Below are 20,327 nucleotides of genomic sequence, written 5' to 3'. Positions count from 1 at the left end.
TGACATATGTGTCATGTTTATATGAAGGTAATGTTAATGTAGCGCTAATCTTATATGTGTCTCTATATGCAGTATTTATATGTAAATCATGAAGGAAAAGGTATGTTGATATAAAGGAAAGTTTGACACTGGAAGGGCAGAGGAATATTGACTTAATGGTCTATCTAGTTACTGAAATGGTTAATGGATGTATTTATAAGAGGCTTCAGAAGTAGAATTCTTGCACCATTTAATGAATAATCAATATCAGTATTGCAGATTTTGAACTATAGATATCAATAAAAACGAGAAGGCATTATACTAGCCTATTGGCAATAACAATAACTATTTAAATACAATAACATACCAATGACAGAGTATGACAGAACAAAATCGCTGTTTCTGCTGAAATTTCTCTCTGGACACTGACATCATGAATAATTGTGTGCATTGTTATCTGAGATAGTGGACTAACTTAGTATCTACATTTTTTAACTGACCTAGAGGTAAGTATATAGTTGTCAACTAGCTGTACAAGCTGATATACTAAAAGTATGATGCGTTTATGTGTTCCATATCAATAGAATGGTAGAGATAAGGATGGAATAGTTACTAGATTTTTGTATTTCTTCTCTCTCCTTAATGTGAACTGAAATTACGTCTGTCTGCAAGGTAGTAGAATAGACAGCAAAAAGAACCTGCTGGAACGACGGGAAGCCAAAGGGGCCAATGAAATACGTGAGAGAGTTTACATTTGGCAGCAAAAAAAGGAGACCTTTTTTTTTTTTTTTTTTTTTTTTTTTTTTTTTTTTTTTTTCTCCCGCTAACTTTTGAGAGAAGCGATTCTTTACAACTGAGTATAAAACAGAAACAAAACCAATTCATCTGTGAAAATGATTTCCTTTTTATTAAAATGTACTATAATTTGTTCTATATATTAGTGTAGAAGCACTTCACTGCTGGAGTGGGAGGGAATTTGTCCACAAAACATTGTAAACATTCTTAAACTAATGTTATTTATATTCCTTTTTTGTAATAATTAATAACATTTTCTATTTTCTTTTAAAAAGTATTTTAGGATGGGAAGGTAAGGGATCCATGATCCATTACCTAGAGATGAGTCAATTACACATGTCACTAATAGGAAAACGATCGATTGTTGAGTGTCGATAATGCTAGATCAGTGCCACTGCGCTAGAAGGCGAATCGTTGTTGAGGTGGAGTAATGGGACGTGGTGTATTGGAAGTCATGTCGGCTAAGTACGTCGCCATCGCTATGGACTGATCCTCAGTAAATCGTTATCATAATACCAGTTAATGATAAAAAACACTTTGTTTTACAAAATAGCAAATATAAAAGTATTAAGTTCCGATGCTATGTGTTCGCGACAACTGCGCCAGCCAGCGGGGAGAGTGGTCTAAAGGTACCCATCAGTATAATAGCATGTGACAAAATTTCGAAGTACAGGAAGTACGCTCAGAGTGTGCATGATGAAATGTGTAAACGAATGTGGTAGTTAGCTTCCATTGTGTTTAATAAAATATATTATTTAACAAAGCGCAGATTTGCAGTGATCTTGATTATAACAAAGCTAATATTTTTCTGAGTGTAATACTATCAAGCAGCCGAAGCTGGCTGTAACATCTCTGTTGCCAGAACTGATTCTCTTAACCATCGGGTAACGGTCGCATAGGTCAAAGGTTAGGTTGATAGGTTATTTCAGAATTTAACAATCAAAATTTAAACGGTTCTGTTACAAGATGCCGGACTTTTTGTTTGTAACAGAGACGTCGTCAGTCTGAATGGGCACCATTACCAGCTGGAATGCTTTCTGCAGCTGGTGAGTCCACCAGGCCATCTCTCAGGGAAACAAGTATGAAGTAGATCATCTTGCCACTGTTGACACTCTTAGCTGGTATTGTTAGATTAATGAAATAAGTTGGAAAAATTTTGGAAACTGATGTGTGTAAAAATTTAAACTGATTTACTAAACTGTTGTTTGAAGTGGACCTTGACACGCATCACTCGCCCGTTGAACCCGCGTGTGCTTGTTTGGAAAGCAAGTTATGAAGCCCCCTTCCAGATGACCAGTACTACAAGGGCAGAAGAACATCAGTCTTTTGAGGGAGTCACAACGTAAAGTTTTTCGTTAAAGGATTCATTCGTGATAACCGTCAGCTCACAAGACACCATTACCTTTCTTCAAAGTCTGGAAGGGATTTTGGAATCCACTTTGGACGAGACCCTAGACTTTGTATCAGCACCCTCTCGTTGACAGCGATAGTCCTTCAGGAAGTGAGATCCGTCTGGAGAGGCTGTGCTCACGACAGTGCAGCGGCAAGTGTAGACAGTTTCAAGTCACTGTCTTCTCCACCGGCGACACTCTCATCCCCATCGTACATCCGTACGTCCTTGGCGTAGTACCACACGCCAATGTCCAGAAACGTGCCCGAAAATAGGAAACCTGTGGGTATATGGTACTCATGAAGCGTTCCGCAACTCCAAAAATAAAATCATTATAATTTTGCCAAGATTGGAAAACGTACAGTACAACCACATAATACTTTACTCTCGCTCTCTTGAAATTATCTTATTATACAGTACATGTACGAATGACACTACACATCCTCTTGGTGTAAACTAGCTATTTACAAGTGAAACTAATTTGCCTCTTCATATTATTGCCCCAATCATCAATCACTCCATATATGAGAAGACTTTGAATAACCAAACAAAAGCTTGAATTCCATTAATTTATCTACGTTCCTTATTATCTACCTCCAAAATAAATTCACACCATGAATAATAATCTGAAACATCTAGTCACTAATTTTCTCACAAGAACCTTCCCCGACAGATCGTGCCGCGCTCGCTCTTCAACTCTCGCTGTCTTTGTTGGAACTTAGCTGTCAACAATACTTAACACGCTGAGAGCTCGCAAAAGCACAAGGCACTCTCAAAACGTGTGTATTACAGAGATACTAGAAGACTCACACAGCTTATGAAGACTCTGCAGGCAGGGATCAGCCGCTTGTGATGTTTCAAGGGTATCTCTTTTGTAAGAAAGTCTTGAAAAGTGACGTTCGTAGTGATGACAATTTCTGATACAGTCTGGGCAAAAAATGTGCCATGATACATCAATAGCATCTGTATCAGTGCTTTTTGATATGACGTCATCAGTCCTTGAGTAAACTAATTTACATGTTTCTAGGTGCACGGCGAGAACAGCTTCAGTTCTACTCCTGAGCATGTGTGAGGAATGCCAGATCTTTCAAGAGACTAGCTGGAGAAGATGCTTATCGAAGAAATTAATTATAATGTGTTTGATATGAAAGGTGAGTAAGATGAATTTTTTCCTATTTCATTAAACTAGTATTACCCAGATACTAGACAAGGAACACAACTTATAAAGAGTGTGGAGGTCGGGATCAGCCCCTTTAGATATTTAAGGAGTGTCTCCTTACTAGGGATTTCTTGAAAAGCGATTCTCGTAATAACGACCATTTCTAACACAGAATGCGTAGAAAAGATTCCATGAAAGATCGGTAGCATCCGTATCAGTGACCAGTACTTGGTACTACGCCCAACGTAAGCGTGATAAACAAAATTCTCAACTAGTATTACGAAACAAAGACGTTTTTCATGGCACTGTCTTAGTATGTGGAAACCAAACAACAGTGGGTATAAAAACGCATTTCACTCGTGCTCTTACTAATTATGATAATTATTGTAATATCTTCACTTTTATGTCACTTATAGTGTGAAGCCTTACATATATACTAGAAGACTGCAATGTAACGAATAATTCTGCTTTCACGTTGCCAGCCGTTGCAGGCATTCATTTTCAAAGCTGAACAAGCTACTTACATGGCACATGTCAGTTATTTTCCCATTACCTCTTACTACAGCGAGCAATCACGGATTTCATTTGTCCCCTCGTGCATACCATATAGTCATTTATTTAGTTCTATTAACTGCGCAATAGTTATCTTACAACAGACTAACTAACCTGCTTAATGTAAACATTTAGATTTCTGTCATTCGGCGATTTATACATTTACGCATTTTCCACACAGATATTAACATATTTTACATTTCAGTCCTTTGCAGAGGGTTACAAGAGGAGAAGTTACTGTAAAAGGCACTAATATATGCTCCTATATGACATACAGCTCATTTTCATTAACATCTGTCCAAGTGATACATTTCGTTATCAGAGTAACGTATTTCTTGTCCTCCCATTTCAGAATGGCTCGAAGTGGTTCATGTAATAATGTTGAAGAATTCTTTTCATGTAGGCATTCTATACACTCAGTTCCCGGTCTTTGTGTGTTTTATCTCGTCACAAGCGTTCTAGTCCCCACACACTATTGTCTTCACGAGTTCTTTAAGTTTTGGAATGACATTCATTATTGTGATTCAGGTCAGCTGTGTCAGTTACTTTGTATACCGTCCATTCGCCGTTATGTATCGAAATATACCTCTCGCCAATTTAAAAGATTCAGCGTCTACCGTTCTCTGACGTAAGGAGCAGATAGTGAATTCTCCCTTCGTGATTCTTCAAATTCTTCCGTCGTGTTTATTGATCGAACAGTCCACGGGTGTACGGCCGGTTCATATTGTCCAACGGGCACAATATTTCGGTGATCAGACATTTCGCCATCGTCAGGTGCGCTGACGAACTGAGCTCCTGAGGGCGCGCAGCCCACTAATATTCCCTGCATCCGAGAACCCTTCCGTCCGCTGTCCGCCCGCGTCCGAGCGTCGGCGTGTGTGATGGTGATAAAGGATCTCTGTCCGTCCTGGTCGCCAGATCGTTGTGTTTGCTGAGAGGTTTCTTAATTAAACTCAGCGCTGGAACCCAAGCCTTGCTTAGATTATAACCGCAGTCTCGGTTGATGAGATCGTCCCTGGTGGAGACTCCTATGTCCTCTTTAACGACACTGTTCCAGTATTTGAAAGTCTGTGCCAAGTTCCGGGTACGTTCGTATTCCATGACGCGATTCTCGGACAAACAGTGCTCTGCGACCACTGACTTGGGATACATCGGGTCTCTGGCATCCTCGGCAACAATCTTCGACGGTGCGCACTGTCTGTGTAATATATGTCTCCCCACGTTGACACGGAATCTGGTATACAGCGGCCATCCGCAAACCGAGGTTTATCTTTGAGCCTTCCCAATAATGCTCCTGTTTTATTGGGGGGGGGGGGGGGCAAAAGTCAGTTTTTGTTCTGTGCATCTTTAATATGCGTCCGATTTTCCCCGATATTGCGCCAGCGTATAGTGTAGAGACAGTGGCTGCCTCTTCCTCCGTGACTTCTTACGTCTCCACAGACTGTACTGTTGTGGTGGGACGGAGAGCGCGCCTAATCTGCCATTTTGGGATTCGCTTTTTCGTAATACAGTTCTGAGGTGTTCCAGCTGCTGGGGCAGACTCTCTGCGTCTGAATTCGTGCGCGTCCTGTACACCAGTGTTTTTAGTACCCCATTCCTCTGCGAAGGGTGGCGGAAATTGTCTTCATGCAAATACAGGTTAGTGTGTGTTTTCTTCCAATACACACCGTAGTCCAGGGTGCTATCAGCTCTTCTGTTGACAATGACGTCCAGGAATGGTAATCTTCCTTCTGCTTCGGTCTCCGTAGCGAATTTGATAAGGGACATATGGAGTTCTAATATGTGAGGAGGTCCAGGTGTTCGTGCCTTCCATGGGACTATATGACGACTGTGTCATCCATGTTGCGGGAAAAACACGTGGGTTTCCATTTGGATGACTTCAGGACTTCCTCCTGTAAGTATCACACATACAAATTCGCGACTACAGGGAAGAGAGGGAAGACCATTACTACTGCTTCCGTTTATTCATAGTATTCTCCATTAAACTCAAAACACGTGAGGGGCAGGATTTGTCTGAAAAGGTCGGTGGTCCTCTCGTCATATTGCTGACCAATAAGTTCTCAAAAATGGTTCAAATGGCCCTGAGCACTATGCGACTTAACTTCTGAGGTCATCAGTCGACTAGAACTTAGAATTAAGTAAACCTAACTAGCCTAAGGACATCACAGACATCCATGCCCGAGGCAGGATTCGAACCTGCGACCGTAGCGGTCGCTCGGTTCCAGACTGTAGCGCCCAGAACCGCACGGCCACTACGGCCGGCCCAATAAGTTCTAATCACTCTAGTAGAAGTACTCTGCGAAAAACGAATCGACTGAAAGACTAACCAGGATATCTAACTCTTCCACCCTGAAGCTGTCGAGGCGTTTCATAAAATACACCGAATTTCGGATACGATGAGCGCACCTTTCGAAGGTGACATATCTGATCGCCACAATATTGTGCCGTTGGTAATATGAACCGGCAGTACACCCGTGGGCAGTTCGATCGATTCTCACGTTAATTTTCAGTACCCCTTAAGCTTGCTGTTATTCTTTGCCGTCTGTACTGTTATCCACTTCATACGTGTTCTTACTTTCTGTCTTGTGATCTGACCTATGTTTGCTAGATTACCTCTATAAAGTCCTTTCTGATAGTTCTTACCTTGGGCAAACAAGAAATCTTCTAGCTTTTAAATATGACTCACCTGCCGCCAAGAGGTTTGGGGCGTGACGCATGCGGGCCGTGTCGTAGAGCCAGCAGTTGCCGCGTGATCCGCACGTCTCACTCCACACCAAGCAGCTAGAGTCTGCGAAAGTAAGATGGGCCCTCCAGCAGCAGAATTTACATCGTCATTGTAAATAATCTGATTTGTATTAACAACAAAAATCAATAATATTTCTGCCAAACATAAAGCAATGCACACTGAAGTTGGGATGTTGTCGAATCTGCACGATATGAAAACCTGCTCCAGGGTAGCCTTTGAACAGGAGACCGCTGTGTGTATGAAGCGAGGATGGTATTGGCAATTGGTGCAATGAAAATGACAGAAGTCATCCAACACTATTTGCAGGGATGTCAAACACGGAGGTGGCCAGGTGATCTAATGTGATTCCTTCTCTTGTTACCCGACCGCAGCAGCAATTTCGAACCAAAGTTACGGCGCGTTCGCCTTACTAATGCACTGTATGTCCAGTTATGAATACCAAGGGAAAAAATGACTCACTCGAATCTTTTAATTTAAGTTGTATTGTGTTTGCAGTACAAGAAAGAAGAAAGAGAAAGCGTCACAACTGAAACTATTAAAGCAATACATGAAGACCTTAATCTCGACAATGAAACTGGTTAGATTTCCTACTATAATACGAGACAGACAAAGAAACATAACTGTTCCGCAGAGCCAGAATAACAATTCTTTCTCGTTTAAGGTACTTTTGCCTATGAAGTCTACAACTGGTAATTAAAAGTTGCTAAGTGAAGTGGTGAAATGTTAAGAATTGCTGCTTGAAAATAATTAATAAGTCTGAGTAGTTCCAGCAATTTTTTAGTTCGTGAAGTCACCATCGTTCTTCGCGTCGATTCCCTAAGAAATTCCGAAAAATGAAAATTAGAGCTGAATTGTAAGAACGTATCACTTTACAACGAGGAAACGTAGGATTTCTTAATGCAGCTACATGGGTAGCGGAGGCTGTGTGGTGTAGGCTAGGCGCTATTTTACGCTAGAGCGTCTCTGGAAAGTACAGAAGCGAATTCAGGCTCAAACGCTGCACGCCAAACACAGGATGAGCGTCGATCTAGGAACCAAAGGTATAATGGTCGTAAATAGTCGTAGCTGTGTTGGGAAAGAAGCAGAGCTACAAGCACTAATAGAAAGCTGTGTAGCTGAAATCGCTGTAGGCATTGAAAGCTGACTTAAGTCGAGGATAAACAACTCAGACGGTGTTCACAAAGGTTACACCAAATACAGTTTGTGGCTGCGTGTTTGTTGCTTTCAGTAGCTAGCACTTTATCTTCTAGTGAAACTGAAGTAGATAGTTCCTGCGAGTTAGTATGGGTAGAGGTTAAAATAAATTATTAATTGATTCCTTTTACATGACTTCCGACTCAGATGATACAGTTGCTGAACAGTTCAAAGAAAACATGAGTCTCACTTCAAATAGTACCACACTTATACAATTGCAGTTGGTTGTGACTTCAGTCTTCCCTCGATATGTTGGCGAAAATACATGTTTAAAATCGGTGTTACGCATAAAACACCGTCTGAAATCATACTAAATAAATTCTCCTAAAATCAGTTTGAACAATTAATGCAGGAACCCACTTGAGGTGTAAATGGTTGCAGATTGTGCTGGACTTCTGAGCAACAAATAATCCTGCCCAAATAGGGAGCATCATGAGGGATACAGCGATTTTGACCGCAAGGTTGTTGTAGCGAAGTTTTAAACTGTGTCATCAAAAAACACCAAAAATAAACGCAACTATATCACTTTAAAAAAGCAGATAAAAATTCACTTGTCACCTTCGTAAGGGAAAATCTCCAGTCCTTAGAAACTAAGCATAGACCAGATGTGGTTTAAATTCAATGAAATAGTGTCACCAGCAACTGAGGGATTTTGAGGGGTGGCCAACCTGGCCTACTAGCTATCATACTTGAATAAAGATAGGACAGATGAAGACGCTAGTGACAGATGGTGTATAGCAAATACACATAGAATCGCAAGGTCGGAGATAGCAGTGATTTATTCACTGGAAATGTGGTGCTGGAGGTGTAGAAAGATAGACAGCAGGCAGTTCGTGGCAGACGGTAACGAGGCAGTGCTGTACTGATGCAACAAGCACTTCGTCGGGAGCCGCTCATCGTCGTCTTTCCGAGCACGCATGTGAAGCACAGTGACGAGAAGGCGGCCATGCGAGCTGGACTGGCGCAATTCACGGCACTGCCCGACACTGGCCAACGCGCCCACACCGCGCTACAGTGGTAAAAATACGAACCCCGCCACTGTCTTCTCCAGCCCTGCCCGCAGACAACATAGGCGTTTGAGAATGGACGAGCAAGAACACGACACTGACGAAAGGAAGTCCGGAGAAAAGTCCTTTCGCTGTAGAGACGTATGGTTAAAATGGCTCTGAGCACTCAACGTCTGAGGTCATTAGTCCCCTAGAACTTAGAACTAGTTAAACCTAACTAACCTAAGGACATCACACACTTCCATGCCTGAGGCAGGATTCGAACCTGCGACCATAGCGGTCTCGCGGTTCCAGACTGCAGCGCCTAGAACCGCACGGCCACTTCTGCCGGCTAGAGACGTATGGGCTACAGCAATTGCGAGAGCATGGGCAGCAGCATAAGGCAGGGAACAAAGGATGCGTAGAGAAGTAATTAATGAATGAGAAATCAGGTGATGGATTCTGGACCTCTCGACGATGCACAAACCGCTGCTCTATCATAATTTGCATATAAATTTTATCTCGAAGTGTCTAAGGATACAACTGCGAATTAAATCAGCTAAATAATTACAGAAACGAAAGAAACCTTGTAGTAGTAATTACCTACATACACAGGAACCTACATCAGTAAACAGATCTCTGATGTCTTCATTCTGAGAAGAATTAATAAGTTGCAGAAAATGGCGGTGGCCGTTAGAAAGATTCAAGTACAAACGAAGCGACTTCTCTAAACTGAGGCGCGTATGAACGCAGAACATCCCGCAGTTCCAACGGTCGAGACTGCGCCAGGTTAGAAAACTCCTGGAGCGAAAAGCAAGCAGCTTGTCTACGGCCCAGCAGGCGACAGCTAGCCGCTTGACTACCAAACGAGTAGGCACTGGAACTACTTTCTTCAGGCGTACACACACTACTGTGAGATACTGACCAGCTAAGAAGAAAAGAAAACCCCAAGCGTTGCCACTCTGGAACGTCTTCTTGGAAGGTCCACTACCTGCCATATCGTCTGCCATCGCCAATTGCCCATACGTAAGCACAGCCAAGCGACTGTTAAGCTTAACGGTTCGTGACTTCAGGCACAGTTTAATAATAATGCTCGATTCGATCGCCGTTTTGGCCGTTTGGCGATCCCCAGTACTTCGCGATAATAAGAGAGAACAGCAGCGTCGGCCATGGGATAAGGTTCGCCGAATTCTCTCTTTGAGATGTCCTCTGTAAAACTTGGGTCGCAATAGATGAATGCTATTTCTATACATTTTGTGAATGTGTCTACATGAGTGGAGGCTGCCCTCGGTTAAAGGGATGCTGCTCTCTGCCAATTTCGAAATACACCTCACTGTACTAGCTTCTAACTCATTTATTTGTGTTTCAATTTCTACCCCTTCCCCTAGTATCCACTCAAATCAGTGCCTCCCTCCAAGTAGGGTCGTAGTCCATGCATTTCCACGGTGTGATACTGGGTAGAATAATAACATAAGGCCCCGATGGCCTATGGCCCACTAACTGGGGTAACCTCTTTTTACTCAGGCTGCCTGAGATATGAAAACTGTGGCAATCATTTTAGGTGTGGTAGCGCAACCTTACCAAAAAACATTGCTAGCTGGAACAGTATAAAAATGTGGCTGAATCTTCCAGACAATTTCAAAAGAACGGAACCTATTTTTCCTTTTTTATTCCAGAGGTGGTGAAATCACGACTATGGGAAGAAAATGTCTTATCAGAGGTGGAGCCGGCCGTTGTGGCCGAGCAGTTCTAAACATTTCAGTCCGGAACCGCGCTGCTGCTACGGTCGCAGGTTCGAATCCTGCCTCAGGTATGGCTATGTGTGATGTCCTTAGGTTAGTTAGGTTTAAGTAGTTCCAAGTCTAGGAGGTCTGATGACCTCAGATGTTAAGTCCCATAGTGCTTAGAGCCATTTGAACCATCAGTGGTGGATGGGCGGTGACTTAGATATTACGTCACACTTTGTGAATGGAAAAACACTCTAAAGAAGTAGACTGGAGAAGGAGGAAGAGAGATCTTATGAAGTATATTCTGTTCTAGTATTATAGTGAGAAAGCGGTGATTTGTACACAAGTCAGACTAGAGGCGCGAAAGAGCTACGAACAGTGCAGTCCCTGGACGCAGACAGCAAGAGAGATACAGTCACGTAACATGGAACATACAGGCTGGAGGTGTAGAGAACAACACAACTACTTGATTTTTGGAAGTCGGTCGGTGAACGAAAAGGAGTGAGACCACAAACGCGCAGAACATTAAGAGTTGGTTTTAGGGTGCAGTGGAAGAACACAGAGCGTATTACTCAAATGGGAGATAGGGAGTAGGACAGATTCACATCCGAACCGAGGGGGTGGAGGTAGGTAGAACACACGCCAGACAGCAGTGTCGAAGGGCCACCACGAGCTCTACGGCTCGACGGCAGACGATGCTTCTCACACTAAGAGTACATTGCAACAGCTTCACGCACGTGACAGATAGGTGCAGAGTTTCGCTAGTTCAAGGAGAAGTGGCTGCCCACGCAATGGTCAATGCCATGCATTCTTTACTTACCTACTAAAAAACATCGTGTATCTCTGAAAGATCGCCGCGTATCCTCTTAAAATGATCACTTTTCACCAAACCTTGCCAACACTTAACGTTGATTCTTAATCTGAACTGTTGTTTGAGACTGTGAATCATAAATCCTGGCAAAATATAACGTTATTACTCGAATAAATTTTAGATATTGTAGATGGTAACTGATTTCATAGCTACGTCATAGTAAAGAGTTAGAGAAGAGTTAAAGAGATAACATTCAGGACATGTTGCTTAGGGCCATTAACACCATTCCGCATTATTCATAACCCTTCGCGTTAGTTAATTAATTAGCGTTGAATCCCCAGAAGAGATCTAACTTTGGGGGTCAGCCTCATCAGACCCGATTTTGCACGCAGCTAGTGATTTAGTGGCAGCCGGCACGGTAGCTCAGCGCGTTCGATCAGAGGCTTAGCTGCCCTCTGTAATAAAAAAAAGTGAGTGAATGGATCAATAATGAACATCAACGGGCGTCCGGGGGCGTCCGTCACGAACAATTGCAACGAACTATAACGCACAAAATGAAACAAAAAAGTGGCTAGCGTTGCCGCTTATGGATCATAGGGTCCCTGGTTCGATTCCCGGCCTGGTTGGCGATTTTGTCTGCCCGGAGACTGGACTTTCATCATCATTCGCAACAGTCGCTCGATTGGACTTATGTAAAAATTGGGACTTTGTACGGACGCCGGTGGCCGCGCAGTTGAGCGCCACACAAACGAGACATCATTATCATCATCATCCGATTTTGGAAACCCATCTAACGTATAAGTTACTCTTTTATCGGGTGGGGTCTTGCAGTTTATACCGAATAAATTAGTAAGAAACGGAACCGTTCGCCCGTCGTACACAAAACGCAACAGAACACTGTTGCAGAAGCAATGATAAAAGGATGCCAAATTTAAAAGAACGCATAATCTCCAATATTGGCGCTGTTTTACTGGAGCTCGAAACTTAGCGTGGACTTCAGTGCGAGACACTTATTATAGTTTTCACAGCAAAAATCTGTGTCGAAATGTGACAGAAAATCCAAAGAGATTCTGGTACACCAGCGGCTAGGCAGTCACTGTGTGACAGCAATGGAAATGTTACCAATGACAGTGTCACTAAAGCGGATGTACTATACACGTTTTCCAAAATTTCTTCGCCACTGAAGACGAAGTAAATATTCCATAACTGATTCAGGAACAGCTGCCAAGATAACACAGAAATAGATATCCGCGGTGTAGCGAAGCAGCTTGAATTGCTTAATAAAGTAAGTCTTCTGGTCCAGATTCTGAAGTCCTCCCCGAATATGACGATATAATAGCTCCTAACTTAACAATCATATACAACCACCAACTCGTAGTAAAACACTCATCTAAAGAATGGAAATTTGCTGATTACAAGAATAGTTACGAAAGCAAATATAAATAATTCCCTTCATTACAGACTCTTATCACTAATGTCGGTTTGCAGTACAATCGAACATTATGAATTACGACCTACTGAAGTATAGTCAGCATTGGTTCAGGAAATATCGTTCTTGTAAAACACAACTAGCTCTTTATTCACACGAAATAACGGGCACTATTCACAGGTGGTCTCAAATTTGATAGTATATTTCCAGATTCCCAGACACAGTTCCTCACAAGCGGCTTCTAGACAAACTGTGTGCCTACGGAGCATCAGTCTCAGTTGTGTGACCTGAATTCGTGATTTCCTGTCGGAAAGGACACAGCACGCAGTAGCTGACAAAGTCATCGAGCAAAGCCACAGTGATATTTAGTGTTTCTCAAGGAAGTCTCATTGGCCCTCTGCCTTTCCTAGTCTATACCGGCTGTCTCTCCTAAGAGCCGTCAGGAGCATATTCTCTGGTGTTTCGGCAGATATTTACAATTTCGTTTTCGAATTGTGTAGCCGGAATCAGACCAAACGAATACTGCATATCACGTCTTTCGTGCGAAGCTCAGTGTCCACAGAAAGCCTCTGTTTGTTTCCTATTCCAAACAAAATAATTTTTAAATCGGAAGTTTACGTGCCCATGCCATTGAGGGTTCCCCAATTACCCTAGTCTGACATTTGTTTCATCGACATGTATTAACAGCGAGGTAAAACACGAAGAATAAACCACAACCCAGGAGCGACTCAGTAGCGCTGTATTTTTGGTGGTAGCAGTCTGGGTGGGACGGTGTCGTGTTGCAGATGCTTGAGTTATTCTTCGAGTTTTTCCATCGCTGTGAATGCATATCGATGAAACAAATATCACACTACGCTAGATGTGTTTTAACTGTTTACAGACGTTCCTGTGGAGGACACAGCGAAATTTTAGGAATAGCTTTGGGTTCTCCGTTACCTCCAGCAATGGCTATTCTTTTTATGGAAAATTCTGAGGATTGTGCATTAAATTTGGCTCCCCTTCGTTCACCTTCGTTTTATCGTTATTTTCACGACACGTTTATGGTCTGGCCACATGTCATAGAAGCTCTGGAGTACTTCCATAAATATATGAGCAGCACGCGTCCAAACATCCAGAGAAAGAGGGAAGCCTGCTATTTTTATACATTTTGGTACAACGAAAGTCGGATGGCTGTTTCGGCCACAGAGTGTTCCTCAAGCTGACGCACAGGAGTTTACATCTTAGCGCCGAAGCGACCAGAAGTTTCACCATGCAGTGCAGAAGAGAGCAGCTTTAAATACACTTGTACAAAGAGCAAAAACTTTCCTGACGAGGACCACTTGGGCGCCGAAATTAATCACCTGAAGCCTATGTTCTGAAAGGAAGGCTATTGGTCACGTGATATGAAGTCAGTATTCTACAAGAAAAGGAAACGCGAAAACGTGGAACATTCACGTGATGAGCGACTCATTGCATTCCTTTCCTTCTGCAGTGCTACATCTAGCAAAGTAGGCACAGTTCCGGGAAGACGACGTATCAGATTTATTTTTCGACTTTCTGTGAAGATAAAGGAGATGCTAAGCCCTCTTAAGGGCAGTCTCGGCCTCAGGACCGAGAACTGGAGAAATCTGCAGTTGCTGAGCACAGCCTCAGAAACAAACATAAAATACTGTTTGACGAACCAAAATGCTTGTCCCAGACTGCTACAGACTGCGATTCTGCAATTAAAGAGGCTGTAGAGATGAGAATGTGTGAGAATATCTATAATCGTGGCAGCGGACACATAGTTTTAGCGGTGCGTGTAGACATCCTCTCGATGCAGAGAAGAACCAGAGATATTCGTCGCAATGTTTGCACTACTCTGGGAGCGATGGCTCCACCAGCGCAGACGTCAACATCATCTGCGACAGCACCATGTAAGGCCACCGAAGCGGCCCTGCTGGCGGTCAGTTGCTCCTGATGAAGACGGTGGAGGTTCTCGCCGAAATCTTATGAACTGACACGGCAAGAAGTCCGATTATGTCTAGTGGAATCTTCATAAGATGACAAACAACTACAGAATGGCTCAGACAAGATATCTGTATGGCGCAAAGCGCGGTAGTTGACAATAAATAATCACAAGTGCAAGTACTAAAAGGAGTACTTTACATTTCGTTTACACGATAATTCACGCAAAGTTAAAGGCTGTCAATTCAGATAAATAACTAGGAGTTAAAAATACGAGAACTTCAACTGGAACGATCACAGAGATGATGTTTGGAAGGCAAATCAAAGACTGCGTTTTATTGGAAGAACACTTAGGAAATGCCACAAGTCTTGTAAAAGACTGCCTACGGTAAGCTTTCCGTTCTCTTTTGGAGCACTGCAACACTGTATGGGATCCATACCAGAGTGAATTTCTGGAGACATCGAAAAACTTCAAAGGGAAACTCATTTTGTGATATAGCCAAATAGGAGAGAGTGTCATCGATATGATTCGTGAGTTCGGGTAGGAATCATTGAAGCAAAGGCGTATTTCACTGCGGCGAAATACTTTCACGAAATTTAAATCATAAAATTTCTTCTCCGAGTGCGAAAATATTTTTCTGACGTCAGAGTACCATAAAGTGAACAAAATCAAAGTTCGCATGTAAAGATTTAAGTGTTCGTTTTTCCCGCGTACTCTTCGAGAGTGGAACGGTAAAGAGTAGTCTAAACGTGGATCGATGAACGATCCGCCAGGCACTTAAGTGTGAATTACAGAATAGCATTTTAGGTGTACACTGGTATTACAAACTTAAGGACAAAAGTTACTGTCACGTGACGTGTTACTGCCAAGTAACATAGGTCCATGGAAGTTGAGCCATACACAGAAAGAACTATAACTGAAACAAAAACTCAATGGGAAGAACAGAAATAACACCTTCATTCAAAGACAATAATTACACTCAAGTCATCACAATTGATAATGGTCCCCTGGACACTACAAAATGCTGGAGTTGGTTTTCAACACAGTGTCTGATCACCAAGGACGGCAATGCTTGTTCTGCAAAGTGCTCCCATGCTGTCGGGGTGGTAAGGAGTTCTTGTGGTAAGGCGTTCCATTCATCCACCAGGACTGTTGACAACTGCTAAATGGTGTACGTGGTCGTACTGTAATATGTCTCCCCATCGCACCCCCTACATGTTCAATGGGATTTAAATCAGGGGAACGGGCAGGCCAGGGGAAGGAGTGCAGTGCCACAACGAAGTTGACCGTTTAGTGTGCTGTCTTCAAAGATTTTGAGATCAGTACGCCCACAACACATGGATCACCATAATGATTATTTTCGAGAATGTTCATGGATGCGTTACGTGTCCCCATCGTTCGCCATATGAGGGTTGGTTCAGAATCATGAAGAAAATTACCCGTCAACTTTATTGTGACACTGTATTCCCTCCCAACGTGAATCTTTTCTAGGGATACACTCAGCCCCGTAGTCTCAGATTTAGCGCGCAATATGCGTGATCTCTTTAAATTTGTGTTGAAATCGAAATGTTAGGTCAGCTACTTGATCTTTTGAATTATTTTGAAATAACGGAAATTTAATTTCTTTTGACTACACGATCAGTCAACATTATTGTGACCGTTACAGGCACATGTTGTGGTTGTCATGGTGAACAACCTTCTCTGTGATGTTGCTTGATATTGTTATTCTTGGGTTCATAAGCATACCTGATACACAGTCAAGATTACAATACACCATTTCGCCCGCCTTTTGGAGGCCCTCATTATCCGCTATGATTTATTTCTGTAAATTCATAAACAAACATATTTTGTCCTCGAAAAAGAAATAAGGCCTCAGTATCAGCTGACGCTTTACTTACCTGAGTCATAACAAGCCCAAATCCCTAGCCCTTTGATCAGTCAACATTCTTGCAACTAGTACTGGTCCAAATGTCTCTGAGTACTATGGAACTTAACTTCTGAGGTCATCAGTACTCTAGAACGTACAACTACTTAAACCTAACTAACCTAAGGACATCACACACATCCATGCCCGAGGCAGGATTCGAACCTACGACCGTAGCGGTCACGCGGTTCCAGACTGTAGCGCCTAGAATCACTCTGCCCCAGCGGCCGGCTCAACCAGCACTAAAATGTAGACTGTGAATTGCGAAAACCGCTGTCAAGCTTACACTCTGAACAGTTGAAAATATTTCTTATAAATCTTTGCATTTCTGACATTTCTGAAATACAAAATGAATGTAATGTCTCCCAATGTAAGGACTATGGTATGAAGATTAGCATCTCCAAAACGAAAGTAATGTCAGTGGGAAAGAAATATAAACGGATTGAGTGCCAAATAAGAGGAACAAAGAACAGGTGGACAATTTCAAGTACTTAGGATGCATATTCTCACAGGATGGCAACACAGTGAAAGAACTGGAAGCGAGGTGTAGCAAAGCTAATGCAGTGAGCGCTCAGCTACGATCTACTCTCTTCTGCAAGATGGAAGTCAGTACCAAGACTAAGTTAACTGTGCACCGTTCAATCTTTCGACCAACTTTGTTGTATGGGAGCGAAAGCTGGGTGGATTCAGGTTACCTTATCAACAAGGTTGAGGTTACGGATATGAAAGTAGCTAGGATGATTGCAGGTACTAGTAGATGGGAACAATGGCAGGAGGGTGTCCACAATGAGGAAATCAAAGAAAAACTGGGAATGAACTCTATAGATGCAGCAGTCAGGATGATCAGGCTTAGATGGTGGGGTCATGTTACACGCATGGGAGAAGCAAGGTTACCCAAGAGACTCATGGGTTCAGCAGTAGAGGGTAGAAGGAGTCGGCGCAAGCCAAGGAGAAGGTACCTGGATTCGGTTAAGAACGATTTTGAAGTAATAGGTTTAACATCAGAAGAAGCACCAATGTTAGCACTGAATAGGGAATCATGGAGGAATTTTAAAGGGGGCTATGCTCCAGACAGAACGCTGAATTGCATAATCAGCCTTAAATGATGATGATGATGATGATGAATCTTTGCATGTGATGGGTATTAATGCACATATGATCTTCTACATTTCGGGTATGCAGCCACAGAAAGTCTATTTCTTCAAATGGTTCAAATGGCTCTGAGCACTATGAGACTTAGCATCTATGGTCATCAGTCCCCCCTAGAACTTACAACTAATTAAACCTAAGTGACCTAAGGACATCACACAAATGCCAGTCGTCTTTATTTCTTCACACGGTCTTTTGGCCGTATACCGTTCGACCTTCTTCTGAGGGAGTCGATAGTCTGAAGTACAGCTCCCGCTTCGTTACACCCGCCGACCGCACTGCTGAAGATGCAGCCACAGATACACAGGCACCAGAGCTGTTTTTCGCACGACGACATTGAACTATGCATAAACTGAGACAGTGTTTACACGACTGATCCTTGTTAGGATATAAATGTATCATTGAAAGTTGATTTGTAGCAATGTCTTTAAAACTTTATTAAAGAAAGCGACTGATTCCATACTTTGTACATGCTGAAATTGCTATCTCTATTAACCAAATTCCTTGACAAAAAAATTCTGCTACTTCTTTTGCTACTGAGTTCTATAAAGACTAAGTTGACCAAAGAATTTTGACGTTTTCATACAGCACAGACTGACTTCTGTCGTTGTGGAGCACCGCCATAGCAAGTTGAATCATTGTAAGAGCCGGGTCTACTTTCGGTGATCCGTAAGGCTGCGGTTTATAAGAGCCCTGCGAATCTGGTGTTTTCTTCGTCCACCATATGCCGCAAACTGGCCTTGAAAGATGTAAGCGATCCTTGCACCACCGAGTTGCACGAATGCTCGAAAGCTGTTCAAACTATTCTCACGGGAAGTATTCGACAAACAAAGTGTGGCGCCTTTAATTCCACGTCTGAGGTCATCGTGCACAATTCTTGATTATTTGACCATCCAACATCAATTATGTAGAAGTAATCACTAGTGGAAAAATATATATCTCTTATTTATACTAACCAATGATCATTCCATAGATTATTGGTGCTGGAATGTATGCCAAGCCAGTCAACATCGCCTCAGCAAAAGCTACTGCCTGGGCTTTGTCAATCTCGTCCACGCACCTGAAAGATAAATCTATTTTACTTTCACATGTATTAGATTACTGGGTAACTCGGTCTATTTGTTAGTAAGAAAGAGCGTGTAAGGTGTAAATGCACTGCAGAGTTTTAAACATATAAAAATTGAACATACATGCATATTATAAAACTTTTTGGATGTGAGGTTCGCCAGTTATAAAATTGTATGTATGTGTATATGTTACACATCATCTTCTACACCATTGGACCGATTTCAACCAAAATTGGTACACACATCACATACTGTACAGAAAGAATCGTTGTGGGGTAAGAAACACCTATTTACCAAAGGGGGGGGGGGAGGTCTGAGGGTGTAAAACGAGTGTAGCTCACGACACACGAATACCCAGACTACATTCATTCAGTATTTGAGAATGAAAGCACTTACTGACTTGCAACAAACTTTATTCATAAATTAAAACATTTTCGAAATTTTTCTATCTGACAAAGCCCTTAAAATGATGACATTCTTTCATCATTTACTACATTTTCGGTCTTCATGGAGTAAAATTGCCGCATCAGGCAGGACATTTCAACTTATTACTTCTTTACTACTAACTGCATTCACGACACATTTTGCAGACGTTATTCACATACCATTGATTGGGCCTACAAAATTATATCATAGATACATATCTCAAGAGACAATTTGTCAGAAACGCTGAATATATGAAAAACTGCTGCATCATGCCATGACATTTCAATTTATTACTTCTCGGATATTAATTCTACCGTAACACATTTAGCAGATATCATCCAAATATACCGCTGATGCATTTACAAAATTATATAAATCCTTGTACGATACATACTTCACGATATGACATCATAAACATTGAGATGCTGAAGAACTACTGGGTGAAATTCGCTAGAGATACGGGTGTTCTGTCTGAACAAATATGTGGAAGATGTGTGAAACATACATGGCAAGTGCATACAGAAGCAAAGCCACAGGTAAAAAGCTTTTGGATCGATTTCAACCAAATTTGGTACAGATGCTACTTAGTAGCTGGAAAGAAATGGGGTAGGGATCAGAATGGGAGAGAGAAGGGATACGAGAAAATGGGCAGAAAGATAGAGGGAAAGAGGAGACGAACCCAGGTAGTGGACAGAGGAGGCGGACAGAGAGAGGGGGACAGAGGGAGGGAGACAGAGAGAGGGCGACAGAGAGAGGGTGACACAGAGAGGGTGACAGAGAGAGGGTGACAGAGAGAGGGGGAGTGGGAAATGAGCAGGAAGGGAAGACGAGGATTCAGACAGAGAGACGGGAAAGGAGGAGATGGACAGAAGAAGGAAATCGGAAGAGACAGACACAGTGGAAGGAGGAGGAAGAGACGAGCAGACAGAGTCTGACGGAGACGATGGACTGAGGGGGTAGGAGGAGATGGGCAGAGAGATGGGGAGGAGGGGATGGACAGATATAGATGGGGAGAAGGAGATGGATTAATACAACATTGGAACAGATACATACCCGGACAATGCTG

The 20,327-nt window shown here is 42.5% G+C and overlaps 1 protein-coding gene across 2 annotated transcripts in view; it reads right to left on the bottom strand.

The window, feature by feature from the left end:
• Positions 1-772: 772 nt before the first annotated feature.
• Positions 773-20,327, bottom strand: part of LOC126279664 (solute carrier organic anion transporter family member 74D-like) — a 147,784-nt gene continuing 128,229 nt past the window's right edge. For both annotated transcript variants that reach the window (XM_049979697.1, XM_049979696.1), the window contains exons 12-14: positions 18,725-18,828; positions 6,562-6,663; positions 773-2,444 (exon numbers count right to left, since the gene is read on the bottom strand). In XM_049979697.1, coding sequence (XP_049835654.1) covers positions 2,302-2,444; positions 6,562-6,663; positions 18,725-18,828 — 349 coding nt within the window. In that variant the 3' untranslated portion in view covers positions 773-2,301. The remainder of the gene's footprint in view (positions 2,445-6,561; positions 6,664-18,724; positions 18,829-20,327) is intronic.

Source organism: Schistocerca gregaria, chromosome 1 (assembly GCF_023897955.1).
Source record: "Schistocerca gregaria isolate iqSchGreg1 chromosome 1, iqSchGreg1.2, whole genome shotgun sequence".
NCBI lineage: Eukaryota > Metazoa > Arthropoda > Insecta > Orthoptera > Acrididae > Schistocerca > Schistocerca gregaria.
The sequence above is the reverse complement of the archived record's forward strand: the minus strand, read 5'-3'. Positions and strand labels throughout refer to the sequence as shown.